Consider the following 18,253-nt stretch of genomic DNA (forward strand, 5'->3'; position numbering starts at 1 on the left):
AGATAGCCAGGGAATGCGTATTTATGGGGTAGATAGCCAGGGAATACGTATTTATGGGGTAGATAGCCAGGGAATACGTGTTTATGGGGTAGATAGCCAGGGAATGCGTATTTATGGGAAAGATAGCCATGGAATACGTGTTTATGGGGTAGATAGCCAGGGAATGCATGTTTATGGGTTAGATAGCCAGGGAATACGTATTTATGGGGTAGATAGCCAGGGAATATGTGTTTATGGGGTAGATAGCCAGGGAGTACGTGTTTATGGGAAAGATAGCCAGGGAATACGTGTTTATGGGGTAGATAGCCAGGGAATGCATGTTTATGGGTTAGATAGCCAGGGAATACGTGTTCATGGGAAAGATAGCCAGGGAATACGTGTTTATGGGGTAGATAGCCAGGGAATGCGTATTCATGGGGTAGATAGCCAGGGAATACGTATTTATGGGGTAGATAGCCAGGGAATGCGTATTTATGGAGTAGATAGCCAGGGAATGCGTATTTATGGGGTAGATAGCCAGGGAATACATGTTTATGGGGTAGAGAGCCAGGGAATACATGTTTATGGGGTAGAGAGCCAGGGAATACATGTTTATGGGGTAGAGAGCCAGGGAATACATGTTTATGGGGTAGAGAGCCAGGGAATACATGTTTATGGGGTAGAGAGCCAGGGAATACATGTTTATGGGGTAGAGAGCCAGGGAATGCGTATTCATGGGGTAGAGAGCCAGGGAATACATGTTTATGGGGTAGAGAGCCAGGGAATACATGTTTATGGGGTAGAGAGCCAGGGAATACATGTTTATGGGGTAGAGAGCCAGGGAATACATATTTATGGGGCAGAGAGCCAGGGAATACATGTTTATGGGGTAGCTAGCCAGGGAATATGTGTTTATGGGGTAGATAGTCAGGGAATACATGTTTATGGGGTAGAGAGCCAGGGAATACATGTTTATGGGGTAGAGAGCCAGGGAATACGTGTTTATGGGGTAGAGAGCCAGGGAATACATGTTTATGGGGTAGAGAGCCAGGGAATACATATTTATGGGGTAGATAGCCAGGGAATACATGTTTATGGGGTAGCTAGCCAGGGAATACATATTTATGGGGTAGATAGCCAGGGAATACATGTTTATGGGGTAGCTAGCCAGGGAATATGTGTTTATGGGGTAGATAGTCAGGGAATGTACACATAAACATAGAGAGCACCATTGAACAAGGTGCATTATATCATTATGGGGAGAAGAGATAGAGGTAGATGTTGATTATGTAGGTGTTCTAATGGGAAAGTCCCATCATATCCTACAAGGCTGAGAGTTGGCAGCAGAGCAGACTCCCCATGTCAAGACAGCAGTTGGCTTGCCATCACAGAGATGTTGAGATCACAGGCCTTTAGCTTTCATGCTTCAACACAGATATCCTCCCAACCGTTGAGGAAACTGTACAAAGATACCAAGATGGTGGCTTTGAAATAAATATACTGTTCAGCCATTGTCCGAAGATCATATGTTTTATATAACGTTCTAATTCCTGTTTCGTTCTAAATATTGTTTTGGATACAGTTGGATAGAGACATGCAGGTACTAAGAGGGCTATATCTCCTCCTTTGAGGACAAGCCCCTATAAAATCATTTGGCTATCACTGAAATTGCATGGATATTGTAAAACAATCTCTCTGTGAAACAATTTCACACAAAGAAATAACCATCAACTCAGTGGACACGCGTTCTGCTGCGTTAAAGCTGTCAGCAGACTAAAAAAAAAGATAAGGTATTACAAAAAAAGAATGGGACACAAAGGTTTTCACTCAGTCTGGAGGCTGGAGAGATTTCTTGGCCACCTTGGCTCTCTTTCATTGTTCAATAATACTATTAATCAGGACTATCATTCTGCAACTGTCAACAGAGCTTACTTAGCCCTTATCGCGCTGACCTCCAGTTTTATACAGCTGCCAAGCCGCTGAACAGACCAACGGTAAAGGTCATTTTTTATTTGGCCCTGGCCGTGTCATTGTGAGGCCGCTACGTGAGCAAGTTCCACAGAGTGACTTTGAAGTTTTTATGCATGCATGGGAACCTCGCTCTTGTCTCTCAACATAATGACAATCATAAAAAGAACAACATGGATCTCGTAAATAGGTTTATATATTTGAACTCACCAAATTCAAAAGACAAAACTATAGACACCAATGCATTACGCCTCTTTAGAAAATGTGAGTTAAACTTGTTTATTTTTTATTATTTTTTTGTCAGTTGGTTCATCAAGAAAACCATAGAGGTAATAAACAGTGTGGTCCTCTTAGTTTCTGAACCCAAATGTTAAAACATTTACAATGCATCATTAAATGTTCCAAACAGATATCAAAAAGACAAATCTAGTTCACTGACTTTAATAAGGATACACTGCACAGACTTTAAATGTGATGCGTACAGCAGAGGGCTTTTTGGGAAAAAATCAGCAAATTACAGTTTTCCCCCCACATTATTTTAAGACAATCTCACAATGTGGCCCAAGCTAAGTGAGACAACTGGTATCCTCAGATTAAAAGAAATGTTATTTCTATATAGATATAATTTCTAGTGGTTTCTCTATACAGTACTGTATATTTAACTGCAAAAATATATTCTGAAATAAATAAATATATAACATAAATATATGTATCTAGAAATGAATAAATAATACATTTTGAAATGATATCTGTGGCAAATATATTTCTGCTCCTTTCAGCATGATCTAGTCACATGTAAAACGAGAAGAAAAACAGGTGAATTCCTTCAAAATCCTTCTTGAATGAACAGAGCCCCCCCAAATAAAAAACGAGGTTCTTTAACTGTATAGAATCCCATAGATTTTGCCATTCTAACAATAGATAATAGAACAGTTCTATCATTATGTTCTATCTCTATGTTTTATCTCTATGATTCCAACTAGATCCTCAGTCCAAAGACACTTCCTGAAATGTATTGGCCCTCAAACAGAAGAGTGACCCTCCCTCCCTCCTGCATCAGCATCGCTTCCTCTGATCCTGTTCCTCTCCTATTCCACACGACAGCTACTCTCGGGGGTCAGTTGGCCCCTGGAACAAACAGCCTCCTCATGCCTTGGTGTACATGTTGACAATGTCAGACATTCTAGACTGTCTTGGTCACCGCTGAGAGCTGGCTCGTGCATTCTGAGGGGAGGCCCCTGGCTAGTACCTTTATCCCCAGTGTAGGCCTTCCCTGCTGGCTGGCTGGAGCTGGGTCCGCTGTAGGGCTGGGACTGGGGCTGGGGCCGGGGCTGCTAAGGGATTGGTTGGCTCCACTGTCTTAACACCGCCAGTCACACTGCCTGGCCTGCACACATCCCTGCTTCCCACAGCAGGAGGGACTAGAGCTCAATACACAGCTATTCCTGATCTGATCTGGGACGGTGGGTGCAGGCCAGTCTCAGCTGTGGCCCAGAATCTCCTTGTACAGCTCCGGTACCCGGTCAGGGTCCACGGGCCTGGGCAGGAAGTGAGTGAACTTCTGGTGTCGCCTGGACTTTGTTCCATCCCGAGCCGTGCCGTCCTTGTTTAACGCCACAAAGTAGCGAGTCCCTTTGTCTCCGTGCTTGTAGAGGTTGGAGGAGTATGTGTTGTACCAGTTCTCCTCAAACTGCTCCCTGAAGACACACTCAGCGCTCAGCTTCTCCTGCAGGGTAGAAACCAAGTCAGATCAGATTATGATGTCAGATTCGTTGACAATAAATCAACGGTCTTACCAGAGCAAGGATACATTTGTGGTAAGGCTGCTTGGTTTGTTTTGTTTATTTGAATGCCCATTCGCTTTTGCCAAAGCAACAGCTATTCTTCCTGGGGTCCACACAAAATCATCAAACATGACAAGTAACAAAACACTGATCCACAAGAACAGTCACACAAATGTAAAATACAATGCTATACAAACAATTGTGTGTGTAGATTGTGTATTAGAGTATGATAGAGTGTGTGCGTATATTTGTGTGTGTGTCATTTCACAGTCCCTATTGTGGACGATGATAAGACCATAACTAGTGCAGAACTGGATCATTTATGGAAGAGTGACAGCAGAACTGGATCCTTTATGGCAGAGTGACAGGAATAGTCAAGGAAACCCATTAATGCCACCTGCTGGTATATTCTAATGTATATTGGACAACAAAAGACCCAGAGACCCTTCTACAACACATATGTAATGAGAGGTGGGACTACAGAAACAGCAGAGAGACAGTAAATGAGTGTAATACTTACAGAACCATAGAGCTCTCCCTTGTCATTCATCCCCAGGTAGAGAGCACTGTCCACTCCTCGAATGCTTATCAATCCAACAGCAATGCTTATGAATTCCAAAATACCTGGAGAAGAATACATCCGTTGTTCCAGGTGTATTTCACCAGAGAACGCTTCTATCACAGATTGTGACACACTAGGATAGAGTATAGGCACATTTTCCCTATGGGACTTTCACATTACTTCCAGTGATAATTATTGAACAAATTATAACAGTTGCACTATTGCTTTAGGGCTAATATTGGCAACTGATGTTATGGTAGGAAACTGATCTTGTTACACAAATAAACAATTATAATAATACAAATTATTATTATTATTATAACAATAACTTGTATTATATAATAATGATAAAATATTTGGTAACATTTTTAACCATAAAATATGAATGTGTAATATGAGATCTGTAATAACACACTAATTACTTGATAATTACCGAATCTACTGTGGTCCTTTCTTGTCCCTTGCACAGTGCCACCAGGAAGTATTTCCAGATGAAATCCAGTTCTACAGTATAACTGCCTTCTCCGGAGAATCCCTTTTAAAAGTGTTAAATCTGCCGTGGCGCTCCGGGACAGGCTTTCCCCGGCACCAGGTACGAGGTGTTCACCCTGACCCAGCAGTACCGCTGGACTCTCTCCAAGAGACGTCAGGAGAAAATGGGACCCGACGTGTCCTACACCATCAATGCCGTGCAAGAAGCTTCCAACTTCACCCAGAGCAGCCATCGCAGCAGTCCTCCCGTTCGTCAGAGTTGGAGCGAGTAAAGTTCAACAGAGAGATCCTGAGTGAGCGCTCTCGCGTCGACAGTTACCAGATTGCTACTCTGTTGCCTATTGCATGTTTACGTTCGCGTCCGTTACTAAGCAAATGCTCTGTTGAACTGAAACGGATAAGTCCCTTTTTTCCCTTGACATGTATACTTTGGGTAATTCGTTCCAAATTATGACCCTACCGCTTGATGTCTTCATCAGTTGAGTTAAGATAATGTTGTTCAATTCTGGTAGTTCCCACCGCTCACGAAGGGTTGAAAAATTGTGAAAACCATATACAGTAGCAAGTCAGAACCTTTTACAGAGAGCTACCAATGTATCCAACCCCTCTTTCTATGAGAGACACAAGACCACTGCTCTGCAGGTAAGGTAGGCTAGCTGTTGGAGGATTGCGCACACAGTGCCTAAAGACGTGAGGCAGGTGCAAAATGACGGGGACTTTTAGTGGGCGGGGCTATCGTTCAGACTTGCCTTGGCAGAGATTTTTTTCTTCCTAAGGTATAAAATAAGACAGAGAGCGAGAGAGAGAGAGAGAGAGAGAGAGTTTGATCATGTATTTGGTTACATTGCAATATGTTGGCCATTGATTGTACTTTGCTACTTACCTATGGCAACGATAGTGACAGTCCTATCGCATTCTCACACTCATTAGTCTACTTCAGTTTGCACTGCACCAACCAGCAAGAGCAACTACCACAACCTAACAAACACCGTGATGTGATCAAAATACTTACACATGAAACAACACATACAATAGCCTATGTATTGAGCTATATAAGCAATGCAATGTGATGCCTCTATTTTAAGGCATTGCCATATTAACCCGAAAAATTCTAAGAGAAACTTGGATTCTTGACTGAGAGCCGCTACAAGACTGGGAGCGCAAAACATTCAGGTAAAACGGGGTGAAACGTCACACGGATTATCTCGCGATGGAAAAGAACAGCTTGCCGCGATCTTCTGCTATGACACTTCAATGAACAACAGCCATGGCTGCCTTCCGTAGACTTATTTCCACATCGACTAATTTCTCATCTACCTCAGGGAGATTTGTATTTTGGAAACAAACACCGAAGAGAACTAAGACATTTAAACGTATTGCAACTGGAGTATGTATCGCCACCGGAGCTGGTTTCGCGAGTTATTACAATGTCCAAAATACACTGTCAAACCAAATCGATAATGGTTTACTTCTCGCATTACCAGAAGTATCTGCTACAGATAAGGTATTGTATAGCCTACTTGTCATGGCATGGGGCATTAGTATATAAAGCATGTATAATAAATATCATATTTATCTGTCTATGTAATAGCCTAGCAGATAGCCTAATATTAATAATTCACGCAATAGGCTGCCAGTGAGTGACTGTAGCTACACGTTAACATGCCCACTCATCTCACAACGCGAGGCAGAGCTGAAAATACAATTATTTTCGGGTAAGATTCAAGGTTGACGTTCCGTGATAGTAAAAAACCCATGGCATAAATAAAAAACGATCAAACAGGGATGCATTGTGTAGACAGAAACACACATGGCAATTTAATTTAAATGGACCAATGTGACTATTTGTCCCATTATAACAAGGGCGCTGTCCATGACATGGGGTGCTGAAATGTTTTGTACTGGTCTATATCGTGAATATAGATTAAAATTACGTTACATAAATATAAAATACATATTAAGACCTCTTATAACAATTACAATTCTCTCTCTTTTTTGAACTTTTTTTTTTTTTTTTACAAGTGCCATGATTGCTATGTGAGAATAGGTGGAGGCAGTCTTCCTCGTCATAATATGCTTGTATAGGGCTATTTAGTGAGAAGACTTGGACACGTACAGGCAAACAGACAGGCAGTGACAATAATAATAGTGGAAACCAATAAGGCCCAGTGAGGCGTTGCTCTCACTCCCTCTGTTTAGTTGGCAGGTTTGTTTTAGGATGATCTGTGGGATCATTGCTGTAAAGCCTTCATTAGACTGTTCAATCAGTAAACCGTGCTGAAGTCACTGACCGCGGTCTAGTTTGCAACCCTCCTTTTACATTGTGTTCCTTTTTTAATACTTCCCAAATGGCACCCTATTCCCTATATAATGCACTATTTTTGACCAGGCTCTAGGGAATGGGTTGCCATTTGGGGCATAGACTTTGTCCCCACCCTCTTATCTAACTCTAGGGTGGTGAGGGTGGGAGTGGTGGTGACGGGACGTGGCTTGATGTAACCTTGACTGGGGGTTTGAGACACAGGAATCCAGGAACGTAGGAAACTGGACACGAGGACTTGGCGGAGGGGCTGACATTTGATGGTGGGGGTTTACCCAGAGGAGGAGGGGTGTGGGGGCAGAGGAGAGGGCGGGGAAGAAGGGGGGCACACATTCCCTGAGGTGTTTGCTGTGTGCCCAGTGGGCCTGGCACTCTGCCACCAGAGAGAGACGTCCACTTTGTCCTCACCAGGCCAGGCAGGCCTGCCTCCTGATATCGCTGTTTTCTAAACATTTGTAGGAACGTTATCTGGTACACGCCTGACAAAACATGGTGCCCATTTTTTGAAGTAAAACATGGGTTCTAGTTTTTAGCTCATGGGTTCTTCAAATTGGCTCATGTCCCCTGTAACTATTCTCCAAGTCAATGCTGTAAATGAGAATGTGTTCTTACTCTAATGTTTGCCCATGAAAAAACATGTTTTTTTAAAAACTATTAATTGAAACTTTTTTCACACTTTGCTTAAAAACATTAAATTATTTTGGATATATATATGTGTGCGTGTGTGTGTGTGTATGTGTGTGTTTTGTTTCAGGCCAAGACATTTGATCTGGATGATGGGGATGTGTACATGTCGTCCCATGAGGCCAGGTTTCGGTTGTTCAGCTCAGTGGAATATGAGGGACAGCTCTATATGACCCCACTGAACTTCATTGAGTCTGTCACCATGGGTGAGCCTAAGAGTGAGTACTAACCATCACACACACGCACGCACGCACGCATGCACGCACGCACGCACGCACGCACGCACGCACGCACGCACGCACACACACACACACACACACACACACACACACACACACACACACACACACACACACACACACACACACACCACTTGTTGCTTCTCCTCATATAGTCGATAAATAGTCATCAAACTAAGATGTTGCCATATGGTGCTGATTAAATAACAATCTTCAGCAGTTCTATTCTGTACTGTACAGATGATGATGGTAGCGTCCGAGGTGCCAATGTTGTTTGCTGGACACTCACACCAACACTCTTTATGTAAAGGCCTTGTGAGTGACATAAAAATAACTGTGTGATTGGCTAGGAGTCAAGTAGATACAGATCTTTACTAGCAGCACCACTGTTACGTCTCATTTCTGTAGCAACAAACTCTGACGGACAGAAAAACAGACAGACGGAGACAAAACAGAATGTCTCAAGTGATAGACATTCATGATGTCTGTGAATCATGATGATTTTAGTCACTACATTAGAAGCTGTTAAACACATGCTAAATTATCAGATATAAACTCACAGTATTGGGATTGAATAAAGATCTTGTCTCCTTCCCAAATGGCACCCTATTCCATAGATAGTGCACTGTGTAGGGAATAGGGTGCCATTTGGGACATAGCCATGTATTCTGGGGCCTGTTGATGTGGTGTGTCTTGGTTTCCCTGGCATGTTACGAGGGGTATAAATGGAGCACTAATGTGAATAGCACACATTGCGTCAGCCTTCTCTCCTCACTCTCTCTGATGGCTAATGTGTTACGAAATAGGGATAATGACGTTTTATGGTTTTATGCTGTGGTTGTAAAATCAGATACGTTTTTTTCCCTGACTGAGGATGTTTGGAAAAGTCTGGGATATAGGGCAATTATACATCACAGAATATTGTCATCGTTTACATACAGTATTTCATATGAAAATAACTTCTGCTTTGCGTTGCTGTTCAATTAAAATGATATCGCCAGAATCCCGTTTTCTAAAATTGTGGGAGCCTGTATGGTATTGTGGTAACCTATGTGGTATTGTGGTAACCTATATGGTGTTGTGGTAACCTATATGGTGTTGTGGTAACCTATATGGTATTGTGGTAGCCTATATGGTATTGTGGTAACCCATATGGTGTTGTGGTAACCTATGTGGTGTTGTGGTAACCTATATGGTGTTGTGGTAACCTATATGGTGTTGTGGTAACCTATATGGTATTGTCGTAGCCTGTATGGTATTGTGGTAACCTATGTGGTATTGTGGTAACCTATATGGTATTGTGGTAGCCTATATGGTATTGTGGTAACCTATATGGTGTTGTGGTAACATATATGGTATTGTGGTAACCTATGTGGTATTGTGGTAACCTATATGGTGTTGTGGTAACCTATGTGGTATTGTGGTAACCTATGTGGTATTGTCGTAGCCTGTATGGTATTGTGGTAGCCTATATGGTATTGTCGTAGCCTGTATGGAATTGTGGTAACCTATGTGGTATTGTGGTAACCTATATGGTATTGTGGTAGCCGGTATGGTATTGTGGTAACCTATGTGGTATTATGGTAACCTATGTGGTATTGTCGTAACCTATATGTTATTGTGGTAGCCTATATGTTATTGTCGTAGCCTGTATGGTATTGTGGTAACCTATGTGGTATTGTGGTAACCTATATGGTATTGTGGTAGCCGGTATGGTATTGTGGTAACCTATGTGGTATTATGGTAACCTATGTGGTATTGTCGTAACCTATATGTTATTGTGGTAGCCTATATGTTATTGTCGTAGCCTGTATGGTATTGTGGTAACCTATGTGGTATTGTGGTAACCTATATGGTATTGTGGTAGCCGGTATGGTAATGTGGTAACCTATGTGGTATTGTGGTAACCTATGTGGTATTGTGGTAACCTATATGGTATTGTGGTAGCCGGTATGGTATTGTGGTAACCTATGTGGTATTGTGGTAACCTATGTGGTATTGTCGTAGCCTGTATGGTATTGTGGTAACCTATGTGGTATTGTGGTAACCTATATGGTATTGTGGTAGCCGGTATGGTATTGTGGTAACCCATATGGTGTTGTGGTAACCTATGTGGTGTTGTGGTAACCTATATGGTGTTGTGGTAACCTATATGGTGTTGTGGTAACCTATATGGTATTGTCGTAGCCTGTATGGTATTGTGGTAACCTATGTGGTATTGTGGTAACCTATATGGTATTGTGGTAGCCTATATGGTATTGTGGTAACCTATATGGTGTTGTGGTAACATATATGGTATTGTGGTAACCTATGTGGTATTGTGGTAACCTATATGGTGTTGTGGTAACCTATGTGGTATTGTGGTAACCTATATGATATTGTGGTAACCTATGTGGTATTGTGGTAACCTATATGGTATTGTGGTAGCCTGTATGGTATTGTGGTAACCTATGTGGTATTGTGGTAACCTATGTGGTATTGTCGTAGCCTGTATGGTATTGTGGTAGCCTATATGGTATTGTCGTAGCCTGTATGGAATTGTGGTAACCTATGTGGTATTGTGGTAACCTATATGGTATTGTGGTAGCCGGTATGGTATTGTGGTAACCTATGTGGTATTATGGTAACCTATGTGGTATTGTCGTAACCTATATGTTATTGTGGTAGCCTATATGTTATTGTCGTAGCCTGTATGGTATTGTGGTAACCTATGTGGTATTGTGGTAACCTATATGGTATTGTGGTAGCCGGTATGGTAATGTGGTAACCTATGTGGTATTGTGGTAACCTATGTGGTATTGTGGTAACCTATATGGTATTGTGGTAGCCGGTATGGTATTGTGGTAACCTATGTGGTATTGTGGTAACCTATATGGTATTGTGGTAGCCGGTATGGTATTGTGGTAACCTATGTGGTATTGTCGTAGCCTGTATGGTATTGTGGTAACCTATGTGGTATTGTGGTAACCTATATGGTATTGTGGTAGCCGGTATGGTATTGTGGTAACCTATGTGGTATTGTGGTAACCTATATGGTATTGTGGTAGCCTATATGTTATTGTCGTAGCCTGTATGGTATTGTGGTAACCTATGTGGTATTGTGGTAACCTATATGGTATTGTGGTAGCCGGTATGGTATTGTGGTAACCTATGTGGTGTTGTGGTAACCTATGTGGTATTGTGGTAACCTATATGGTATTTTGGTAGCCTATATGTTATTGTCGTAGCCTGTATGGTATTGTGGTAACCTATATGGTATTGTGGTAGCCGGTATGGTATTGTGGTAACCTATGTGGTATTGTGGTAACCTATATGGTATTGTGGTAGCCTATATGTTATTGTCGTAGCCTGTATGGTATTGTGGTAACCTATGTGGTATTGTGGTAACCTATATGGTATTGTGGTAACCTATGTGGTATTGTGGTAACCTATATGGTATTGTGGTAGCCTATATGTTATTGTCGTAGCCTGTATGGTATTGTGGTAACCTATGTGGTATTGTGGTAACCTACAGTGGCTTCAGTCTGCTTTCCAACAGACACTGGGAGATAAATTCACCTTTCAGCAGGACAATAACCTAAAACACAAAGCCAAATATACACTGGAGTTGCTTACCAAGATGACATTGAATGTTCCTGAGTGGCGTAGTTACAGTTTTGATTTAAATTGTCTTGAAAATCTATGGCAGGACTTGAAAATGGCTGTCTAGCAATGATCAACAATCAACTTGACGATTGAAGAATTAAAAAAATAATAATAGGCACATTTTGTACAATCCAGCTGTACAAAGCTCTTAGAGACTTACCCAGAAAGACACAACTGTAATCACAGCCAAAGGTGCTTCTAAAAAGTTTTGACTCAGGGGCGTGAATACGTTTGTAAATGAGATATTTCTGTGTTTCACTTTCAATAAATTTGCAAAGAAATCTTTGTCATTATGGGGTATTGTGTGTAGATGGGTGAAATAAAAAAATCTATTTAATCCACTTTGATGTCAGGCTGTAACACAACAAAAGGTGGAATAAGTCAAGGGGTATGAATACTTTCTAAAGGCACTGTATATGGTACTGTGTGAGCCTATGTGGGTGGTTTCAAACTTGTTCCCATGATAAAAAGGAGCATCTCAGGTATTTCAGAGAAATTGCCTGTTTGCTTAGAACAGTGTTGGTTTTAATTCTGCCAAGGTAAATGGTCACTCTTTTCTAGTGATTTTAATGATTTTCTCTCTTCAAAGAATGAGCCAGCCAGCCAGCCAAATAAGCCCTGACCCAATGTATTCCTATACTGAGGCTAAAATGTCTGTTGGGAAAGGCACCAGTATAACTCTGGTCCCCATTGTTAGAGACTGATGTATGTCTAATGAAAGAGTTCATAGTCTGTGTTGATGTGTCTGTTTTACAGGACATAGCTAGCATTGCTACACATAGTTTTCTCAGGGTTTTTTCATCAACATTTTAGTCAAAACCGCAAAGATCTTCTGCTGAGCAAATATATATACGCAAGTTACAATTTCTGAGTTACAATTCAAATAAGGAAATCAGTCAATTGAAATACATTCATTAGGCCCTAATCTATGGATTTGACATGACTGGGCAGGGGCGCAGTCATTAGTGGGCCTGGGAGGGCATAGGCCCACCCACTTGGGAGCCAAGCCCACCCACTGGGGAGCCAGGCCCAGCCAATCAGAATGAGTTTTTCTCCACAAAACGACAGAAACACTCCTCAGTTTCATCAGCTCATCAGCACCAGTAGGCTGGTCTCTGACGATCTCACAGGTGAAGAAGCCAGATGTGGAGGTTCTGGACTGGCGTGGTTACACGTGGTCCGCGGTTGTGAGGCTGGTTGGACGTACTGCCAAATTCTCTAAAATGACGTTGGAGGCGGCTTATGGTAGAGAAAATAACATTACATTCTCTGGAAACAGCTTTGGTCGACATTCCTGCTGTCAGCATGCCAATTGCACGCCCCCTAAAAACTTGAGTCATCTGTGGCATTGCCAATCTGTGGCATCTGTGGCATTGTGTTGTGTGACAAAACTGCACATTTTGATCATGCTGTTTAATCAGCTTCTTGATATGCCAATCCTGTCAGGTGGATTATTTTGGCAAAGGTGAAATGCTCACTAACAGGGATGTAAACACATTTTTGCACAGAAATAAGCTTTTTGTTCATATGAAAAATGTCTGGGAAATGTTATTTTAGGTCATAAAACATGGGACCAACATATGTTGCATTTATATTTTTGTTCAGTGTATTTTTACTGGACCACTGTGCTATGAAACCCCTCGGTCACTCTAATCTTTATACATTTCAGGCCTTGGTGTGAATGTGAATTAATTTTTCATGGGATTAAATGCACAAATTGAGGATTTCCCCTTCCTCTTATATTTGCTTGTCCACCCAGACACCTCCATTTGGTGGGAGAGCTCTACAAAGCAAAGGGTCATCATAACTGCTTCCTCCATCAGAAACAGACCTTAAAGTTATTGTCACTGTTATCATCCCTCTGGGGTGGTAGGGCCATGTGAATCACCTAGCCAGGTGTTTTTATGAAGCCAACGCCTTATCTTATGGCCAGGGACCTTTTTATTGGGTATTGGAATGCGTTCCTGGAGATATGGCACTCATGTTTCAGTACAGCCCTGAGTCCAGCTGTCCTTTCTTACACATAGCCACTTGTTTTTCCACCATAAAGTACATTATAGGCTTGTTCATAGCATGTTGTGCGAATAATTGTAATTTTTTTCACCATGAATAATACTGATCAGTTAATTTATTCTGAACAATACTTTCTTTTTTCTTTTTAGAAAAGAGGATTTGGAAGTCTCTAACAAAACAGGTGGGAGGTTTGTGATTATAGCACTGCATGCATTGACAAGTGTGAAAATGTATTTGAAATAGAACCCTGCTTTTCTCTTCTAAGTGAATAATCGATGTACACTGAGTGTACAAAAAATTAGGAACACCTTCCTAATATTGAGTTGCACCCCCTTTTGCCCTCCAAACAGCCTCAATTTGTTGGGGCATGGACTCTACAAGGTGTCGAAAGCGTTACACAGGGATGCTGGCTCATGTTGACTCCAATGCTTCCCACAGTTGTGTCAAGTTGGCTGGATGTCCTTTGGGTGGTGGACCATTCTTGATACACACAGGAAACTGTTGAGCGTGAAAAACCCAGCAGCATTGCAGTTCTTGACACAAACCAGTGCACCTGTCACCTACTACCCCGTTCAAAGGCACTTCAATCTTTTGTCTTGCCCATTCACCCTCTGAATGGCACACATTCACAATCCATGTCTCAATTGTCTCAAGGCTTAAAAATGATTCTTCATAGTGTCACCTCCCCTTCATCTACCATGGAAAAGGGTGTTCCTAATCTTACACTCAGTGTATAATAATGAATTATTCATGTTTGTGTACTGATTCTTCAAAGAGTAAACACTGATTTTCTTCCATTGTTGAAGGAGTTGGAACAGATGCTGGCAGACACCCCTCCTGTTTTTAAAGGATCATCCAATTTATTCAGGAACCTACGTCACCGAGGTAAGACTCCTTAACTCTCTCTATCATCAAGAATATGGCCAGTGGAATGTTTGCAGGTTCCATATACCAAATCAATCGAGAACAGAGTACAGGCAGTAAACACCATCTTATCTTCCCATCAAACAGTGATGTTGTCATTTGCTCTCAGGTAACCTTAGATACGAGGGTGAAGGAAATCTACCCTAAATAGGATGTACCATTGATTAGCGATACCGTTACCAGTTATAATAAACTACATCCCTGTACTGAGAATGAGATGTGCTTGTATTTTCAAAATAGTGTAGCGATCCTTGAAATATGAGCCACGTTACGATTCCCATCAAGTAGGTAAAATGTATTGCTGCAATGCATAGTGTTTGCCTTTTACACAAGAGACCCGGGTTCGCTTCCCACTCCCTCGATTCGCTACAGTATTGACAAGCTGAGGAAAGGAGGTAATTGTAAATGTTCTTCAATGTTGTTATTTTCATGGAAACATGGTTCAAGTAACCTGTTCTCATTGCTCCCTGAAGAAGTGAACATCACTCCCTGCGTTTCAAACCCTGTGTTTGGTGTATAAGTTCTCCCTGCTCTCTCCTCTGTTGCTTTAGCTAAGTGCCAACGCTGGGATCTGGGGCTTTTAATCCTGCTGTTAAACATGGCGGTTTTGCAGAGAAAAAAAGGATTGGATTGATCAGCGAACAAAGCCTTGCTTTGAGAATGAGAGGTGCTGTTTGAACCCGGTTCTGTTGAGACACGTCCCACTGGCTGCCTCCTGATCACCATGGACATGATGAATCCTAAGAATGGAGTAGGATTACATCTCCGGTTCTGCCACTCTATACGAAGTGTTTCTGAGGAATTATTTCTATTGTCTGACAACATCTTCTTGAGCTCAGAGGTTGGAAGGGTTGAGGATTGGGGAGGGAAGGGGAGGGTTGGAGAGGGGAGGGAAGGTTTCTCTCTCCCTGAGTGAAGGTGTGTGTGGTATTGGTGAGACATGGATGGAATCTTAAAGATTTTTTCCCTCCAACCTATTTAACCCTTAAAAAGTCAGAGAACTTTAGTCATTTTAAGGCCCTATACATTTTCAACAGAGAAGTTTTCGAGCAGATCAGTGACTCATGTTGGGATGCACCATTTCATTGGGACTTTTCAACAGAAACTCTCTATTGGCATCCAGTACTTCCCCACCACATTCAACTATCCCAACGCAGACAAACATCAGATATCTGCAGAACTTTTATATGACAAGGAGTATCAGAAATATAAAGAAAGAGGATTTTATTGGATGCACTACCATAGTCCATTCATAGTATTTTTTCCTCCCAAGTGTCCTTTTTTGGTGGGAAATCTCCCTGGAGCAAAGGCCATACCTGAATCCTTTTCCCATAACACCCAGAGCTGTCTGTGCTTTAGTCACTGTCTTCTCCTGCAAACAAACGCTTGGGAATGCTTTCAGAGGCAGCAAGACAACCCTCTTCAGTCTACTGAGATGGACCCTGACAGTTACTCTTCTCTTCTTCTCGCAGTCACACAACAAAGGGAGTTCTAGAACACAAAAAGGAACAGGAAGCCGAATCAGGCATCCACAATCAGTGACAGATCACTGGAGAATGTTTTAAACCTTGTTATCCAAACAGAGGACGCACCGAAGCCAGCACTGGGGCTTCATTTTGTTTGGGGTTGTGTCCAGATAGGTCACTTACGTTGTAAAGCCTCTGTTTGTGTGATGAGAACACCAACCATGAATTAAGAGGCACCTTTCTAAGATGTTATCAATATGAAAGAGAAGATTAGCTGTTGTCTAAAGGTGTTGCACTGTTTCGTGGGGTGTTTCATGCATGTGAAGAGTTAGGAAAGGACTTTGAAAAACTCTATATAACTCAAGTAAACTGCTAGACTAATGTTCAATTATTTTAGGAACTTTCTATATACATTTATGACAGTCAAGATTAAAGCCAAACATTTGTATTTTTGTTTCCAGGCATCATCGGTTACACAGAGTATCTATTCCTGCTCTGCATTTTAACAAGTAAGTATGTTTGATTAGATATTTTATTTAAAAAAGAAAACATACGTAAGATGTTAGTTTGAACGTGGTTTCTTGTCTTATCTCGTTTCTCGGTCCTTTCCCAGAACCTCATGCTGGCTTTAAGATAGCTTTCAACATGTTTGATGCAGATGGAAACAAAATGGTGGACAAACGGGAGTTCTTGGTGGTATGTAATTATCTTAAGGTTAAATGAGAAGGATAGTTCCTTTGGTTAGTGAAGGAAGTCTGAATAACATCGGAACATCTTCTGTCTTCTAACCAGCTTGAGGAAATCTTCCGTAAGAAAAAGGATAGAAAAGAAGCAGATGATGGTGCTCCAAGGTCTGACAAGCTGGTAAGGAGAGGCATTTATTTCTGGAATATTCTCCGCATTTAGGCCATGCATTTATTCTAGGTATTAATTCCTGTAAAGTTCAGTTAGATAGAAATGACGAAGAGCAATGTTTCCCCATTATACATTTAAAGTTTGGAACAATAAAATTGTCCTGCAGGAAGTATGGAAGTCAGGAAGAAAGTGTTTGAGCTGTAGACAGACGGTATGTTGGATATGGTAGACTGTAGACAGACCGCATGGTGGATGTGGTAGACTGTAGACAGACCGCATGGTCGATGTGGTAGACTGTTGACAGACATTTATGGTGGATGTGGTAGACTGTTGACAGACATTATGGTGGATGTGGTAGACTGTAGACAGACATTATGGTGGATGTGGTAGACTGTAGACAGACATTATGGTGGATGTGGTAGACTGTAGACAGACATTATGGTGGATGTGGTAGACTGTAGACAGACCGCATGGTGGATGTGGTAGACTGTTGACAGACATTATGGTGGATGTGGTAGACTGTAGACAGACATTATGGTGGATGTGGTAGACTGTTGACAGACATTATGGTGGATGTGGTAGACTGTAGACAGACCGCATGGTGGATGTGGTAGACTGTAGACAGACCGCATGGTGGATGTGGTAGACTGTTGACAGACATTATGGTGGATGTGGTAGACTGTAGACAGACGGTATGTTGGATGTGGTAGACTGTAGACAGACCGCATGGTGGATGTGGTAGACTGTAGACAGACCGCATGGTGGATGTGGTAGACTGTTGACAGACATTATGGTGGATGTGGTAGACTGTTGACAGACATTATGGTGGATGTGGTAGACTGTAGACAGACATTATGGTGGATGTGGTAGACTGTTGACAGACATTATGGTGGATGTGGTAGACTGTTGACAGACATTATGGTGGATGTGGTAGACTGTAGACAGACATTATGGTGGATGTGGTAGACTGTAGACAGACATTATGGTGGATGTGGTAGACTGTAGACAGACATTATGGTGGATGTGGTAGACTGTAGACAGACCGCATGGTGGATGTGGTAGACTGTAGACAGACCGCATGGTGGATGTGGTAGACTGTTGACAGACATTATGGTGGATGTGGTAGACTGTAGACAGACGGTATGTTGGATGTGGTAGACTGTAGACAGACCGCATGGTGGATGTGGTAGACTGTAGACAGACCGCATGGTGGATGTGGTAGACTGTTGACAGACATTATGGTGGATGTGGTAGACTGTTGACAGACATTATGGTGGATGTGGTAGACTGTAGACAGACATTATGGTGGATGTGGTAGACTG

At 42.0% G+C, this 18,253-nt stretch overlaps 2 protein-coding genes across 6 annotated transcripts in view; one reads left to right on the forward strand and one right to left on the reverse strand.

Moving 5' to 3' along the window:
* Positions 1-2,201: 2,201 nt before the first annotated feature.
* fgf20b (fibroblast growth factor 20b) lies at positions 2,202-5,913 on the reverse strand. The gene is made up of 3 exons (XM_021583480.2): positions 4,727-5,913; positions 4,252-4,355; positions 2,202-3,673 (listed from the first exon to the last, which is right to left on the reverse strand). Exons 1-3 carry the CDS (start codon positions 5,016-5,018, stop codon positions 3,428-3,430), a joined length of 642 nt encoding a protein of 213 aa, XP_021439155.1. The 5' UTR covers positions 5,019-5,913; the 3' UTR covers positions 2,202-3,427.
* Positions 5,914-5,998: 85 nt separating this feature from the next.
* The window catches only part of micu3b (mitochondrial calcium uptake family, member 3b), a 39,675-nt gene continuing 27,420 nt past the window's right edge, over positions 5,999-18,253 (forward strand). For all 5 annotated transcript variants that reach the window (XR_005041132.1, XM_036969585.1, XM_036969587.1 and 2 more), the window contains exons 1-7: positions 5,999-6,289; positions 7,860-8,007; positions 13,836-13,867; positions 14,493-14,571; positions 16,538-16,585; positions 16,690-16,772; positions 16,869-16,940. Coding sequence is in view for 4 of the 5 variants with exons in the window: in XM_036969585.1 (XP_036825480.1) it covers positions 6,053-6,289; positions 7,860-8,007; positions 13,836-13,867; positions 14,493-14,571; positions 16,538-16,585; positions 16,690-16,772; positions 16,869-16,940 (699 nt within the window). In the remaining variant the exon portion in view is untranslated. The remainder of the gene's footprint in view (positions 6,290-7,859; positions 8,008-13,835; positions 13,868-14,492; positions 14,572-16,537; positions 16,586-16,689; positions 16,773-16,868; positions 16,941-18,253) is intronic.

The sequence above is a fragment of the Oncorhynchus mykiss genome, chromosome 31 (assembly GCF_013265735.2).
Source record: "Oncorhynchus mykiss isolate Arlee chromosome 31, USDA_OmykA_1.1, whole genome shotgun sequence".
Lineage (NCBI taxonomy): Eukaryota > Metazoa > Chordata > Actinopteri > Salmoniformes > Salmonidae > Oncorhynchus > Oncorhynchus mykiss.